This window comes from Haliotis cracherodii, unplaced genomic scaffold (genome assembly GCF_022045235.1).
Source record: "Haliotis cracherodii isolate W230 unplaced genomic scaffold, xgHalCrac1.p SCAF_4, whole genome shotgun sequence".
NCBI classification, from domain to species: Eukaryota; Metazoa; Mollusca; class Gastropoda; order Lepetellida; family Haliotidae; genus Haliotis; species Haliotis cracherodii.
The window spans coordinates 39,684,932-39,702,675 of record NW_027266297.1 but is presented as its reverse complement, the minus strand read 5'-3'; the positions used below and the strand labels follow the sequence as shown (position 1 = coordinate 39,702,675).

General features: G+C 40.1%; 1 protein-coding gene across 1 annotated transcript; it reads right to left on the bottom strand.

Annotated features, from left to right (window-relative positions):
- Positions 1 to 5,022: 5,022 nt before the first annotated feature.
- On the bottom strand, positions 5,023 to 11,957 carry LOC139480465 (uncharacterized). Its single transcript, XM_071263550.1, has 4 exons — positions 11,897 to 11,957; positions 8,158 to 8,748; positions 7,006 to 7,123; positions 5,023 to 5,416 (listed from the first exon to the last, which is right to left on the bottom strand). The coding sequence occupies exons 1-4, from the start codon at positions 11,955 to 11,957 to the stop codon at positions 5,023 to 5,025; spliced, it is 1,164 nt and encodes a 387-aa protein (XP_071119651.1).
- Positions 11,958 to 17,744: the final 5,787 nt, after the last annotated feature.

Below are 17,744 nucleotides of genomic sequence, written 5' to 3'. Positions count from 1 at the left end.
TAACCTAGGGTTAGATGTCGGTTTTATCAGGGACCTACGCATCGCTATTGCACGGATGACATCTTTGAAGATCATATACAACAATAACTGACCTTTGCTGTTCCAGTGTTTGATGTTGATAGACGTGCTGAAAGCCACTTCGTCATCTGTCTTCCCTTCATCACAACAATCGGTGATATCAGTTTAATGCTTGAGGGGGGTGTGCTTTCTCTGGTTGACTTACAGCTGATTTTCTTAGGTTATTGCCTTACACGATCAAATGCAACAAAACAAGGGACCTTCTAGACGCTCCTGTATAAACCACTGGCCACATCAAATAACATTATTCTGTCTGCTATAATAAAACGGTGTGTCATCATCGGCAAATGTTTTTTAATCGCTTTAGCGATAGTGACGATGCAAGATATTGGTAAAAAGGTGAGGATATCCATCTGTGGCACGCATTACCAATACATGCAGAGGCAAATTAATTGCTCACTTTTAATAAACACGGGAACAATCGGTATTGTCAAGTCAAAATAGGCAAATGCATCGGACATTGTGATGCGTCAAATTAAGAAAAGTCCTCCACATGTCCACCATCAAAGCTTTCACTAAGACTTTGAATGTTATACTCGGACAACCTTTGAGCAAGAGTCGCAAGCCGCTCTTTGAAGTCTTCGTAGAAAGGGCATGCTCAAGTGAAACCAAAAGCGTTGTGAAATGTAGACACCAAAGGCTGGAGCTGATGTCATGTTACACAACATGAAGGAAAAATTGACAATTTGATAGTTGAAGTGTCATACAATTATGTGGATGTTTATTTTGATTCAGATTTGCAAGCTCTTTTTTATCACAAACGGTATGACTGTATCTGTTCAGAAATCTTTATGGCAACACATCAACCGGAAACAGTTGATAAGAATGTTGTGTAGTTTTTTCGGTACATCAAAGATTGAAACAAAAACGAACAGTTGAGTTGGAATACTGACAACAGCACCACAAACACCAAGAAGAGACCTTTCCATTCCCGACCAAAATACATCATATGTAACATATATAACCAATCTCGATTATCCGCTGAAACAGATTCCATTGGGCGTAAAAGACAAAATGATATCAATGGATCACTGTGATTCAGTGATGACACCAGTCTTTAACAAAAGGGTAAGCATGTCCTGCCCTACCGGTTGCAAACACCACTTTCTAAAAAAAGAGAAAGCGCATGTTTGGTGCCTAACGCCGCACAGTAGCACGGACTGTGAAATGTTCGAAATTCACGTCCCTAATTAGCAGAACCCTCGAGGAGAATTCAATAATTAACATTTCATGCATTAACAACTTTTTTTTAAATAGACACAAGCACTCGAAATTTTTTTTGGTAAAAATATTAATTCGGCTCCTCGTTTCAATGACAAATGTTGATATATGGAAGTAGAAAGTATTCCTTTTGTAGCAAAAATCCCATGCTTAATTTGTCAGACGGGTTTACAGCGGAGGCTGCTCATTGATGAACTCAAAAACGTGGTCTACTTTATATGTATCACATCAAGGTGAATGATCCCTGGAAAGCATGTATTCCCCTTTCCTTCATTCATTTGTGAACTTCATGGAACGTATAGCCATTGCCGCTGGCTACTTTCAGCAGCTACTACGCTATGGTATTTGTATTTGACAGCGGATTTATTTTTTATTTAGTTCTTTTGACGAAAACATCAAACAACATTTCAGGCAAATTTCTAACGTCTTGTCTGAAATGAACTAAGATTTTACTTCTCTTTGAACTTTTAGTATACAATGCATATATTCAATTTCATTACATAGGCAGGAGCCAACATTCGTTTCCTTCTTTCAGCTTGTATTTTTACTTTTTCAGTTTACATAGGGAAGGTCAATATTTCGTGCACTTCGTCATTAAGATGTTATTCAGATATTAAGGTTAAATCACAGAACAGTGACCAGACAAAGTGTAGCGTTAAGCCCGGGTTGAAAGGCTGGATTAAAATAACGTCACTTTCAGTATAATTAACAGCTCGCACTGGCTACCATACAGTAGAGCAAGCCCTATACGTATCTAGTTACTAGGCTAACGTGTAGGTCACTGTCGGCAGTATCAGCACCACACATTGGCGACTGCATAGGGCCATCAGCCCTACATGAATCCAATTACTCGTCTCATGTTTAGTTCACACACACAGCAATATCAGTATCAACCCACACTGACGACCCTATAGTGTCAATAACCATACGTGTGTCTAGTTACTCGTCTCATGTTTAGTTAATTCAGTTATCAATAACGTCACACACTTAAGACAACACAGTACCATCAACACCACACACTGACGACCACACAGTGCCATCAACACCACACACTGACGACCATACAGTACCATCATCACCACACACTGACGACCACACAGTATCATCATCACCACATACTGACGACCATACAGTACCATCATCACCACACACTGACACCATACAGTACCATCATCACCACACACTGACACCATACAGGAACATCATCACCACACACTGACGACAACACAGTACCATGAACACCGGACACTGACGACCATACAGTACCATCATCACCACATACTGACGACCATACAGTACCATCATCACCACACACTAACGACCATACAGTACCATCGATGCCACATACAGACGACCATACAGTACCATCATCACCACATACTGACGACCATACAGTACCATTATCACTACACACCAACGACAACACAGTACTATCAACACCACACACTGACGACCATACAGTACCATCATCACCACACACTGACGATCATACAGTACCATCGATGCCACATACAGACGATCATACAGTACCATCGACATCACATACTGACGACCATACAGTACCATCATCACCACACACTGACACCATACAGTACCATCATCACCACATACTGAAGACCATACAGTACCATCGATGCCACATACAGACGATCATACAGTACCATCGATGTCACATACAGACGATCATACAGTACCATCGACACCACATACTGACGACCATACAGTACCACCATCACCACATACTGACGACCATACAGTACCATCATCACCACACACTGAAGACCATACAGTACCATCATCACCACACACTGACACCATACAGTACCATCGATGTCACATACTGACGACCATACAGTACCATCATCACCACACACTGAAGACCATACAGTACCATCATCACCACACACTGACACCATACAGTACCATCGATGTCACATACTGACGACCATACAGTACCATCGATGTCACACACTGAAGACCATACAGTACCATCAACACCACACACAGCTGACGACCATGCAGTACCACCATCACCACATACTGACGACCACACAGTACCATCGACACCACATACTGGCGACCACACAGTACCATCGATACCACACACTGACGACCATACAGTACCACAATCACCACATACTGACGACCATACACTACCATCATCACCACACACTGACACCATACAGTACCATCGATGTCACATACTGATGACCATACAGTACCATCGATACCACATACTGACTTTAACACAGTACCATCAACACCACACACATCTGACGACCATGCAGTACCACCATCACCACATACTGACGACCACACAGTACCATCATCACCACACACTGACGACCATGCAATTCCATCAACACCACACACTGACGACAACACAGTACCATCACCACCACACATTGACGACCACACAGTACTATCTATACCACACACTGACTACCACAAAGTACCATCAACGCCACACACGTTAAACAACAGACAAACGGAAATACACCGCTGGGGCAACCGGACTCGCGTCTCCCCCATCGCACAAGTTCCTTGAACTGATATTTTATGAGCGTTTCGACTACTTCTGAAGGCCGAATCCATTGTTGATTGTTGTGTTTCTTTGTGGGGTTTGGTTCCATGCTTTTTAACATTAAAGCAAGTATTGTTCCAGTAATGCCACGTCGGCCTATGAAACAAAGTATCATGACACCCAATTAACTAAGGCTATATATATTGCTTGGCAACAATGACAACCCAGGTTGGGATGGCGTCCATGGAATATTAATTAAAGGGGATCATTTTCATCCATCAGCGGCAACTGTTTGAAGACCTTATCTCAGGTTACGTTACTTTGTTTGTTGTTGGGTATATGTTATTGGAAAGTGTTGGTGGCCTGATATTCGACCTTATGCGACATGACAATGAACAGTTTTCAATGCCTTTGTACAACGATAACATGTCACCATCGACCTCCAAAATTTCATATTTGTATCTGTGATATTAAATTAAATATATCGACTTTATTAGGTACAATAGATTTACTAAAAATCACCTTGAACATCAAACATACGATTCATATTTTAAGGTTTGGAACCCAAATATATATTTACTACCGAGTGTATGCATTTCGGTTGCAAGTTTTCACTGCCCAAGTGAAAATGTTTTGGCGGATAATCGAGACAGGCTTTTCTCTGGCCTTGACGTTTTGTATTTAAAGGAATAACTCACAGAAAAGCTTGTGTGATTATTTTATTGGTTAAACATGTTTGTTGTTAATAGATAAACATTCCAAACTTATATTTCAGTAAACATAGTTCAGAGAATTATGAACAAAAGAGGTTTCAGTTTTGTTTTCATTATCTAACATGATGACCCACGATAAGCAGATTATATATTGTAATTGTTAGACTTCCTCATTGTGTGGCCTTACAAGTGTGGAGCATATTGTTGACCTATCCTGTCAAGGAATCGCTAAGGGTATGGTGTATGGGGCCTTGAAGAGCTACGGAAACACCCCATGTGTGTTCGTTACTGACACGATGACTGAAGCGGCATATGCCTAGTGTCATTGTGTGGCTTACAAAGCTGTAAGCTAGCTAGCCTCACTGGTTAGCCATAAAGCAGTATGTTAGCTCATATGACTGTTTGGCTTGAAGCAACACATTTATGTTTGCTATGGCCACTGGCTGGATGTAAGGCAGCATGATAAATAGTCATTTTAGCAGGCGTCTAGCAGCTTGTCGAACTGTCTGGATGTGAAGCACTGGCATATCCAGCTTCGTAGTCAGTAAGGTGACCAGTCTCAGTGTTTGGCTGAGTGGGGGTGAGATACCTGGTCTCAATGTTTGGCTGAGTAGGGGTGAAATACCCGGTCTGAATGTTTGGCTGAGTAGGGGTGAGGTACCTGGTCTCAGTGTTTGGCTGAGTGGGGGTGGCGTATCTATTGTCAGTGTTTTGCTGTATGTCAGTGAGGTATCCGGTTTCAATGTCTGGACGTGCAGAAGTGTTTGGCTGTACTGATGGAGGACCTATTTCATCATAGACATGGTCAGCGTTGTCCTCCCCGCGGGGAATGCGAACATCTTTCACGGGTCTAGCGTGTGATCCTGGTCGATGCCTAGAACTGTAAAAGTGCACTTGTTAGTAAAACATTGACTTTAATAACTTCTCCGTTTATGGGGGCATAAACCTGAAAAACGTTGTTTTTTTTACGTTCAGAACTCAATGAACGCAAAACATGTTGACGTCGATTCTTATGAATATGTAACATCAAAACAATATAACTTCACAGACTGCTTAATTCATCATTCACACAAAACAACCTGTAGACAACCTGACATCGTTCAACGATATAATCCAAAAAGGACCCGCCAATTCTATTATCAGCCAATCAGGAAACTGTAGCGGGGGTGACCTAATCGTCTAAACGTTGGATTTCATAAACGGTGATCTTCAGTATCTGGACTTTACACTGCGAATGAATCATTTTCTTGATAAGTATCATGTCCAAATCAAACGTGGCAGTCAGCAGCCATCTGAATTGCCTTTGATTAATATATATCATTAAAAACCATTCACTGACGTAAATGGTATTACTATAATGTATTATGGCAGTGTAATTTATTGTTAAACAATGATTGAAACTGTTTTAAATTGTTTCTGTTGAGATTCAGTAGAAGCTCTTTGCATTGTAGTTTTCAGGAATGTAGTTCTATTTATTGAAGTCAGTTGGTGAGAAAGTTATTATGTTTAGATGCTCGAATTATCTGTTAACTTCCGGAAAAGCATGGGTGGATGTCAAGCGTTATACAAACACGTGGAATATTCTGTGATGTTCTAGTGACACTGGACTGATCTTGCACTGTTTGGAAAGTGCTGGGAGCTAGTTAGACTATATAAGTGGAGCGGCACCTGCCTGTATCATCTCACATTTCATCTCATATTTCATCTGACATTACATCAAGACTAGGTTATGTGAAGATCACTTTTAACCCTGGTGTTCAGACAAGGCCTATCTCCGTAACGTGACCACGGCAAGGTGATTATTATTCTTGTAATTGCCATTTTGACTGCTCTCACGTTATTGTGTACTGCCATTTAATAGTGTACTACCACGTTATTGTGACCTGCCATTCAATAGTGTACTACCACGTTATTGTGTACTGCCATTTAATAGTGTACTACCACGTTATTGTGAACTGCCATTTAATAGTGTACTACCACGTTATTGTGCACTGCCATTTAATAGTGTACTACCACGTTATTGTGCACTGCCATTTAATAGTGTACTACCACGTTATTGTGTACTGCCATTTAATAGTGTACTACCACGTTATTGTGCACTGCCATTTAATAGTGTACTACCACGCTATTGTGTACTGCCATTGTAATTGCTGTGCAGTAATTTTATTCATTTTTAATCCTAGTTAATTTTGTAATAAAATTGTTGATTGTATACCATTTGTTGATTTCTGGTTTAACATATTGTTTCAATTTTGGAATCGACTTGTAACAATATGGCGGGTTGTGTTGTCTTTGAAGCATATGACAACACATATTCACTGATGAATACTTATTGAATAGTCGATACGGTGAAATGTCAACAGTTGAAACATTCAGCTTATACGGTCGGTCCGAAATGAAATATCTGATAATCGAATACAAATCACAAATCTGAAAACGCATCATATTATCTCTTGAAGAAATACATACCAAGTGCAGATGAGGAACGGAGTCGTTATCAATAAGAGGAGACCAGCAAAAGCAACAACGATGACAATTGCCATGATGTACGGGTTGAATGTAGTGATGTTTGCTTTGTAGCGAAATTCTGAAACATGATACCGGTCATAATGGCAATACATTCAAGAAAGCTGAATTGCCTACCGACATGATGCAAAGAGACGTAGATTTATTTTCCAAATACCATACTGGCGCTAATCAGATAAAGTACTGACATTATCTCAACGTTATGACCGAGAGGTAATACTATATGTTTCTTCTGTAACAGGAACTTTTGGACAGTGTGGTAATACTGATAAAACGGCGTGAAACCCGACTCTCTCTCTCTCTCTCTCTCTCTCTCTCTCTCTCTCTCTCTCTCTCTCTCTCTCTCTCTCTCTCTCTCTCTCTCTCTATTTATCATTGATGGAATTTTACGGATCGGTTCAAATGGCACATTTCTCAATATAGTATACAGTTGTGCCATATGTGGTCCTGTTTAACCTTGGACCGCCTCCGAAGTCTAGTGGAAGAGCGTCCGCCCGGACAGCGGAAGGTCCGGGGTTCCATACCAAGAGATAGTACTTGTTGTTACCCTGTCTGGCGCTCGGCATTAAGGGGCTAAAACAAGGACTGGTCGCCTCGGGGCCAGTATACAGTGTCTGAGTGGGGTATTCATGTTGAACTGCCTCATGGTATCTCAGTGGGCTAGTACCATAAATCGGCATCAGTCCGGACTAGTACAGACACACAAGCATAAACACACACACACACACACACACACACACACACACACACACACACACACACACACACACACACACACACACACACACACACACACACACACACACACACACACACACACACACAAGCACACACAAACACGCACACACACACAAGCACACACGTTCATGCACTTCGCTATACCGCTATACAAGTGCAAAAAGACGCGACGTTAAACCTCATTTCACCTTACCTGTTTAACTTTGGCGCAAGTTGTATATAACAATAATGGTATCATACAAACTCCTAACTTCTATAGATACAGAGATTCCTTATTTCGTTTTTCACGTGTGACTAGCGACATATCATATTAACCACGCTGTGTTAAACACCTCAAATTGTATGCAGTAAACGTACGTGGAAACACGGTCACGGCGTCATCGTCCTCAGTGAAGCTTGTCTCGTCAGGATTGCTGTCGTAAGTTGTTGTTTGTCTAATTTGTAATTCAGTTGTGATGTTTATCACCACACAGTCTCCAGTATTTGCATCACATCGCTGGCATCCGGCTGGACAGGTTTTGGTGCAGTTGGCACCATAGAAGCCGTCGTCACAATGACCCATACACTTTCCAGACTCTTTGCCACATTGATGGCAGGACTGAGAACACCTTTGTGAACAGTTAGAACCATAGAATCCATTTTCACAAGGATCTAGACATCTACCAGATCCTTTGTCGCAACGGAGACATAAGTGCAAACACCTCTTTAAACATCTGGAACCATAGAAGCCGCTCCTGCAGGGCCCAGTACAATCCCCGGTATAACGGTCACATGTCAAACAGGGTCGCTTACAACGCGTGTTACACGTCAAGCCTCTGTACCCATCCTGGCAGCCCTGAGTGCAGTTGACGCTCCGACCACTAGACAGGAGCTCACACCTCCCTTCTGCACAATAAGGAGGACAAGAACGGGTACAGTCGGGTCCGTAAAATCCAACAGGACATGTTGCTGCAACAATTAAATTGAACTTTCACTGATTTGTATGCCGTAAGAAAACGATTTAATAAAACAAAATTGGGGGATTGGGGTCTAATTAAAGAAAGTAAGCTCAGGAAAGCAGGGACACATAACTTCTTTAAGAGGCATTTAGAAGTTGGAGTACTAAGTAAGGATAAGATATATGAATGAAAAAACTTTTTTTAGTACGATCAGAACCTACACCGAAAGGTCGCTCCTCATCGTAATAAAGAAGTTGTTTATCCATATATCTTATCCTTACTCAGGGGCACATTTTGTGATTGTGAATAAGAAAACAAGTGAATGGGATGTTGCGCCTTCGTCAGGTAGTCACGACTATCCCACCGCAGCATTCAGTAGGATGATGATATCACCACTACCTCACCGCAGCATTCAGTAGGATGATGATATCACCACTACCACACCGCAGCATTCAGTAGGATGATGATATCACCACTACCTCACCGCAGCATTCTGTAGAATGATGATATCACAAGTATCAAAATATACATATAGAATACTAAACGAGCTCCCGTGTAATACCAATTTTATGAAACTCGTGAATAGTTGTGGTATCTGACTCGCTTTCGCTCGTCAGATACCACAACTATTCACGAGTTTCATAAAATTGGTTTTACACGAGAGCGAGTTTAGTATTTTATTTATTACTTGTCATTTATAATGTTTTTATAATTATACTGTTGAGTGTAAATAGGCTGACACCTACACGATCCATGGCATAATCCAATTGAGTTTAACAGAATAATACTTCAAACACGTCAAAAGTTGAAACGTATGAATTTAATATCATACAATGGTCCACCAGAATTCAGGCGTTCGTCCCACAAAATTATCGTAGTGCTAAGGCTGTCACAACTCACATAATTTAACTTCTAAGGGTAACGACTGTCGTTGCGCTAGAGTACGATCGCCTTGTGGAACGGGGCCTTGCACCTCAAAGTTTACAACCACGTCACAATACCCGATGACGTAATTTGTTGAATTTTGTTGCAAGATCCAGCGGCGAAACAATGCCATGTGACGTCAGCCTAGCGACAAGGTTGCTGGGGTCATCGAGTGTGCATAAGCTCCTCCCAGTGATCTATCATCTCCACACACAATGCCGTTGAATAAGCCAAGGGATGTTGAGAGCTTTCAATATTTGTTCGTGAAACGTGTTCCGAGAGTACATTAGCACGCGTTTTGGTATTACACAATGTGTAATTAAGCTGTATGTTTATTAAACGGGTCATCTCTTCACGGGCAAGTAATAAAGAAGACATATCAAGCACCATACTGTAGGTGTTGTAGTACAACAAAAGTAATGTCCAAAAGAAAGTATACCAACTAAAATGTTTTCAAATATTTTGATAACTTAAAAGAACTATATAGATGAAGACATAAATATGTCGCAGGAATACAACCAAATGTATGCGGTGACAAAAAGCAGGAAAAAAATTATTTTCGGGGGTGAAAATCGACTTGGACTTTGGACTATGTAGAACGAAATGCACCTTCAAAAGTATTGTATAAAATGATGACACGGCACGTTATGAACACATCAACCAAAAGCAACAAGGAAATATGCCACGTTTAACCGCTATACAGAGGGAGAGAGTCGTGGGTATGACGCAACTATGAGCCACGCAAGCCGCCATTGCAATAACGTTTGGATGCAGCCGTGTTACCATGACCATATCGATCGCGTCAATATCTCCGATGAGAGTAGATATTTCTTGCGCACAAATGATGGTCGGCAGCGAGTATACAGAGGAGTAGGTGAACGTTTAGCGCCAAATTGTGTTCAAGGAGTTCAAACATTTTGAGGCGGTAGCGTCATTGTCTGAGGAGGTATCTGCGGTGATGTCAAAAAGAGGCTTGCTTGTTATTATTCAAAGAAACCTGAATGCCCAGAAATATCGGGATGAAGTTTGGAGACCATTCATTCAGCAACAGCCACGTGACATTGTCTTCCGGTTAGACAATTCGAGACCGCATACTTTCCGTGTGACAATGTCACACAGAACTTTCTGAACAACGCGAACATTCACGTTTCACCCTAGCCGGTGTCCCGGTATAAACTCTCCCCCGTACAAATTCTCCCCCCGGAGATTTTATACCGGTACAGATTCTCCCCCGGAGAATCTGTTCTGAAATAAAATCTCCCCCGGGCGGATATATTTCGCGCCCCCCTCAGTATAAAGACTCCCCCCTGATTATTCGGTTTGTTGCAATGTCTTTAAGTACTATATTCTTTAAATAGTTATCTAGGCATTGGCAGTTCTACACATTATGTTAAAACACAACCCTAATGAAATATATACACATTGTCTTTCCATATTCTTTTGTTTTTCTTTCATGGTCTTTTAAACTCTTAGTATACTTTCTTCTGGACTTTAGTTTATATCAACTGACAATATCAGTTGTCAATGATATCCCAAGTATTTCACCCTTGCATCCAGTGGTCAGTGATAGCACTGCTAGATCGCCCAGGCATGAGACGTCATTGATATCACAAGAGCATATCATGTAGTAGACAGTAATATCACATCTTGCCAAGACAGTAGTCAGTAATGGCAGAACATTTTTATCACAAAAATACCACATGTCAATAACCAATGTTTCTTTGTTTAAATTGGTTCATAGGCGTTACTTAGAAGCGGACGGATGACATAGCAGAGACAATTTATGGAAAACAACTTATCTTTATTTACTGTGAAGGCGACGTTTCGGTATTTATCCCTATGCCGATGTCAAGATAAACCTGATTGTTTCTTATTATGACGCTGCACTCAGCCATATTCCAGCTATGTGAAGACGGCCTGTAAATAATCAAGTCTGGACCACAAAATCCAGTGACTGATATCATGACCAATGAACGGGATACGATCAGCTCGGTCATCAATCCTGACCAGCCGATCGAATTCGTCGCCTCTGACGACAAGCATCTATCACTGGCAACGAATTCTAATCCATGAAGAACTGCTGCGACACCGTCCGCCAGGTCACGGAACTGGTGGTCAACCATCAAATAAATATGCATATACAACAATCACTGTGGCCGAAACTGAACGCATGTTACGCAATACATGGGTTGAAAAGTGCTGGTTAAAGCGTTAGAAGGGATATATAAACTTACCTCCAAATGCCGATTGCGTTACGACCACTATAGAGACAATTCCAAATATGTACTGACGCATAATCCCTGTAAACATAGAGACACCGGTGGTACATATTACAGAATAGGTATCGGGACCAACAGCCCTTTTAAGAAATCGTTTCCTGTATTAGTTTTCCAACGAAACGCATTATTTATTTTGTTTCTAAGATCCTTTGCTAAAAAATGAGAGGCGACGACTGTTCTATATTACAATAAAGTACATAGACAAACATTTAGTCTCTGAAATCTTATATATAGAGGTTATCACGCGAGTGTGTTTGGGGATGGTAAATATCCTGCATTAGGAATAAGCATTGTATTTAGCGAGCCTTGGCGAGCTAAATACATAGTGTTTAGTGAGGTTTAACGCCGTTTTTAGCAATATTCCAGCAATATCACGGCGGGGAACACCAGAAATGGGCTTCACACATTGTACCCATCTCGGGAATCGAACCCGGGTCCTCGGCGTGACGAGCGAAGTCTTTAACCAATAGGCTACCCGACCGTCCCTCTAACATTCGTGATACAAAGGTAACAAAGGTGCAGCTTTTATGACAGAAAGACCTAAACTCACAATAATCAGTAACACCGGAATAAACTGAACCAAATTTATATAAAAACGAAATTACAAATCCTACATATTTCTGCATTAGCTTTGGGCAATCACATACTGTACGAATGGTAACTTTTCATGTTTTAAAACAATAAACTACCCATTTTATTGGTGTTTTAGTTTGTTTAAATCATATTGCGTCTCTCAACGTATGAGTGCTGGCAATGAGTTCTCCCTGTTTGAGATTTTTTTACGGCGCATATTACAGCTTTGATTTTAAACGTATCACCAGTTAAACACAAGGGTAGTCCTAAATTCGGCATCAAAGTAATAAAGTAAAATTTGCTCTACCCCTATGTGTAGGGTAGTTCGTATAATAGTTCAGGGCAAGACTTTACTGTATTTACAGTACAATCAATCAATCTGTATTTAGTATATGGTATATATACATAGCCAGGTTTTGCATTATTAATGTATCGAGAATGTGTAACAATTGCCGGAATTTCACAATATTTGGATCTTTAAAGTAGTATACTGGCATATTTTTTCTCACGGTGTAGTACAATGGATAAACAATTAAAAAAGGATATTCATCCTCTCTGTCTTGGCTATCACACATTGTACATAATCGTTCTGACATTGAACTTTTGTATATCGCCCACACTCGATGCATAAATCATGGGATGAACAACGAAATCGTGCCAACAAATTACATTATTTCTTTATATTTACATTGAACATAGACTGTTCAGGATATATATGAGTTTTCAACATTCTATAATATAAAACACTGGTTCGATAATATCAACGAAAATGACCACGATTGCAGATAAATATATTTTAGAAAAGAAAAGAAAAGAATTGATAATGCACTTTCAGATTGTACAGCTTATTCATTCTAAACATTTCCAAAACCACTTTTGAATAAAAACAGTTCACATCAGTTACCCAGTTATTCTTTCCATTCGTATCATATAACATCATCCTGTTAAGTCATTTTGAAGAGTTTCATCTTTATAACTTTATAACTTTAAGCTGTGAATATATAAACAGAGGAAATCAACCACATTCTCGATAAACCATTGGGCTAGATGTTGCTTTTTACACGAAGAATTTGTTTACATGAATACAAGTGAAGCTTTTCGATATAATTAAATTGTTTTAATCCTCATATTTCAGCACCGTAAAGTAAACTTAGGGTAAGTTTAACATACAACTGTTATATACAACTGTCGTGGATTTCTGATACTAATCCGTTTATGAAAAAGGAAAATAAAAACGGATTCAATATACTTCCTTGGCGGACGCCAAATATGCATTCAAACATATCAGACATTAAATCTTGTATCGTACACACGGTTTATCATTTTCATATATACTACGCAATAATTTCAACATTTTGGAACTAAGTCCACGTGCAGTAAATGATCTCCATAATTTACACCTGTAAATAGAATCAAATGTTTTAGAGAAGTCAACAAATCATGCATAAAACATAAAAATAACTTGACATCAGCTCGCTTTTCTCAAACAGTGAATCAACGTCTATCCTGAGTAAGTCATGCTAGTCTTTAGTTGAACTGACATCTGACTTCAAATCACTGATATCACTTCTCATGGATCACCCCTGGCGTCTTACTCTCATTCTGCATGTCATATTACTTATAACCTTAACTTATATTAGTGTTCACTTATTGATGTTCCGCGACTCAGTATACCAAAATGCTGACCGTTTTTGTCTAATATGCACACAATCATTTTATATTCCTTGTGCTGTGAATAAATTGAGTTATTGTCATATTTAAACTTTGTTGTTGTATCTTATCTTTTCACTGTTAACGCAAAATATCTACTTTTCTGTCTCTGAGTTTGCCAACAAATGACATAAACTAACTGTAAAGAGTGTAAAAGAAAATTTAGTGAATATGTCTACAAAAACTTGTAGTTGGATCAGGCCTAGGGATACGTATAATACCCGAAAATGTAGACATTAGACATATTCCCTGTAATATATATACCTTATCTAAGAATACCGCAAGGATCTGTGTTAAAAAGGCTGCTACAAGTAAATTCCTGCTCATGTATCAAGGTGTGGATCCTAAATGAATATTATCTTAAGAACAGTATCCTCTGACAATCGCTTTATTATAACTGTTATTCGTCTCATTATTACATTTACATTTACAAAACCAACGCTTCCATTTCCTGAACACACTTTTTATATTTCACGAAAATGATAATATCGAAATATAGGTGGAACATAATCACTGTTTACCTTGAGTGGACGTCAAACAACAGTTCACAATGACGCAGTACTTATACTGCACTTACAAGAATTATTTATAGTAGATCAATATATCAGTGTGAAATGAGTTTCTTAAGAAGAACGTATTAATAAGAACAACACATGCGTGTATTTGAAGCCTGGTTGTTTGAACAATTTAGTTATCGCTGAACTCAAAACTACGTCACATGAAAGAGAAAACTAAGTTTGTAACATACTATTCAAGGTATAAAACTGCTGACAGCGTGTGTTTCTCACATTTCCAAGATTGAGTTGGGGGAGATTTTCCGACAGAACCTGCACAAGAGCTATGACAAAAAGCGGAAAGGGCCAACAGAAGGGTTTGCAGTTAACCCAGTTGTCACTAAGAACTTCAGTTGTCGAGCTCAGGCAAATCTCAAAGACATGCTGTCAATGAGACAAGGGCAATTCATGTGGATTGTGGGATACCAGGATCACCTTACTACGTTCAGTGTGGTGAGACAGCCTACCTACACACGCTGTTTGAGGATCAGTTACAAATGTATCATATTTATAAATAGATCTGTATTCACATGCAATATCATAAATTTGTTGGTTGTCAGGTTTGACCATAGGGTCCCCGAAAGGTTTCAGGGAATACGTCTAAAATCTTGTTGGATCAGGGAAGCTGTATAATACCTGAACATTTAAGTGATTATATTAATTCCCCCAGTGAATAAGACATTACATTTTTCCCTAAAATTGTTTGAGATTATACACATTCCCTTAGTAGCAGACATATTCCCTGTAGCAGTTATAAGTCAATATTCCTTGTAGACTGTATGAAGTAGGAACTAAAAAAGAAGGCAATATATTTGATTTTATAAACATTATTACGCATTTACAATGAAGGGATATTTTCACATTCGTCCTGTTTTGTGCGTATAGGCCATATTTATTCTCAAACGTTTTAGGGGCAGTGGTGTAACCTCGTTGTTAAAGCATTTTAGTTGAACTCCCCACATGGGTACAATGTGAGAAAAAAGCCCATTTTTTAATGTCCCCCGCCTTGATAGTGCTGGAGTAATGATCCATATGTCCTTATACCATAGTCACTCACTCAATAAGTTTCACATATAGAACGTTTTCCTTGATTGGACTTGTTACAACATACACATGATTGTATAATGTACAGAATAACCACTTAGTACAGTCTATAATTAGTGTATGCGGAAATTAATAGCAAACAATACAATGGCCGCTCTTGTAGGTCAAGGGTGATCATGATGGAGAGATAGCTATAGTTTCATATCCTAAAATTAGTTCACTGTACAATAGTTTCGCCCTATAATATCCTGTCACTGCATTAATAATAACATTTAGTTACCGAAAATATAGATATATCAACAGCTCATGACGATGTGAAAATATAAAGATATTGGCAATTATTATTACTAAATATACCAGACCCTCTCCGTGGTGTAGTGGTAGAGCGTCCGCCCGGAGTGCGGAAGGTCCGGGTTCGATACCCGACCGCGTCATACCAAAAGAACTTTAAAGATGGTACTTGTTGTTACCCTGTCTGGCGCTCGGCATTAAGGGCCTAAAACAAGGACTGGTTGGCTCGGAGTCAGTATACTGTGTCTGAGTGGAGTATTCCTGTTAAACTGCCAAATGGTATTTCAGTGGGCTAGCACTATAGATCGTATAGATCGTAGATAGATTGTACACGTGTAATAATCTTGGACGCAACGTTAAACCCCATTGCACCTCACCTCACTAAATATACCGAGATACAGCTTATAGAATGTAACTATCAAGTAACTATTCGCTATCAAGTGATGATATATGCTTGTACTTGGCCTTCGTTAAACATCATAAGCTATACAGATTACATACATTATTGAATGTTTCGCGAACACCTTGTATCATCACTATTTGATAGTGATTCATAAACATATGTTCAATATATAATCGGAATCGTACAATCGGGTTTTGTCGCTTTATATATTATGATCATTGTGAAATCGGCGTGTACCTACACAACACCTACCTTTAGCCCGAATGCATGTTGCAGGGGTACCTCTTCTCAAACCGGTATGGGTGAACACGTACCTCAACACGACTCATTGTGTTGCACTTCCCTGAACCAATGAACAAATCGAAACGAGGAAGAAAAAATGACTCATGGGCTTTTCCAGCGACGGTAAAGCGATCGCCAGTTTGTCATTTTTAAGTCATGGCAAACTGGTTACGCGTGTTACATACACCGTACGGATGCCAGCTGGAGTGTTGCCATGTGCGGCATAGCACACGCTTGAAATAACATTCTTTTTCGACTGGTTATTTGCTGAAGGGGTATTTCCTCTTGTTAGTGATCATAAAGTGTAACAAGTATTGCCTCTAATCTGTCACCAGTTTGCAGGTATTGAAAAAGGCACAGAGGTAAGTATGATGATCTTTCCTCCGTTACCGGCACCACTACAACACCTCCGTTACCGCTACAACACATCCGTTACCGCTACAACACCCCCTTACCGCTACAATACCTCCATTACTGTTACAAAAAAAAACGTTACCGCTACAACACCTCCATTACTGCTACAACACCTGCATTACCGCTACAACACCTCCATTACTGCTACAACACCTGCATTACTGCTACAACACCCCCGTTACTGCTACAACACCTCCATTACTGCTACAACACCTGCATTACCGCTGCAACACCCCCGTTACCGCTACAACACGTCTTATTCCCCTACAACACATCCGTTACAGCTACAAGTCCTCCATCACGGCTATCACAACACCTCTGTTACCACGTCAACAACTCCATTACCGCTTCAACAACCCCGTTACCGCTACAACACCTCCATCACCGCTACCAAAAGTCCCCCTCCGTTACAACACCCCCGTTATCGCTACAACACCTCCATTACCGCTACAACACCTCCGTTACCGCGACAACACCTCCACTACCGGCACCACTAAAACACCTCCGTTACAACTACACCTCCATCACCGCT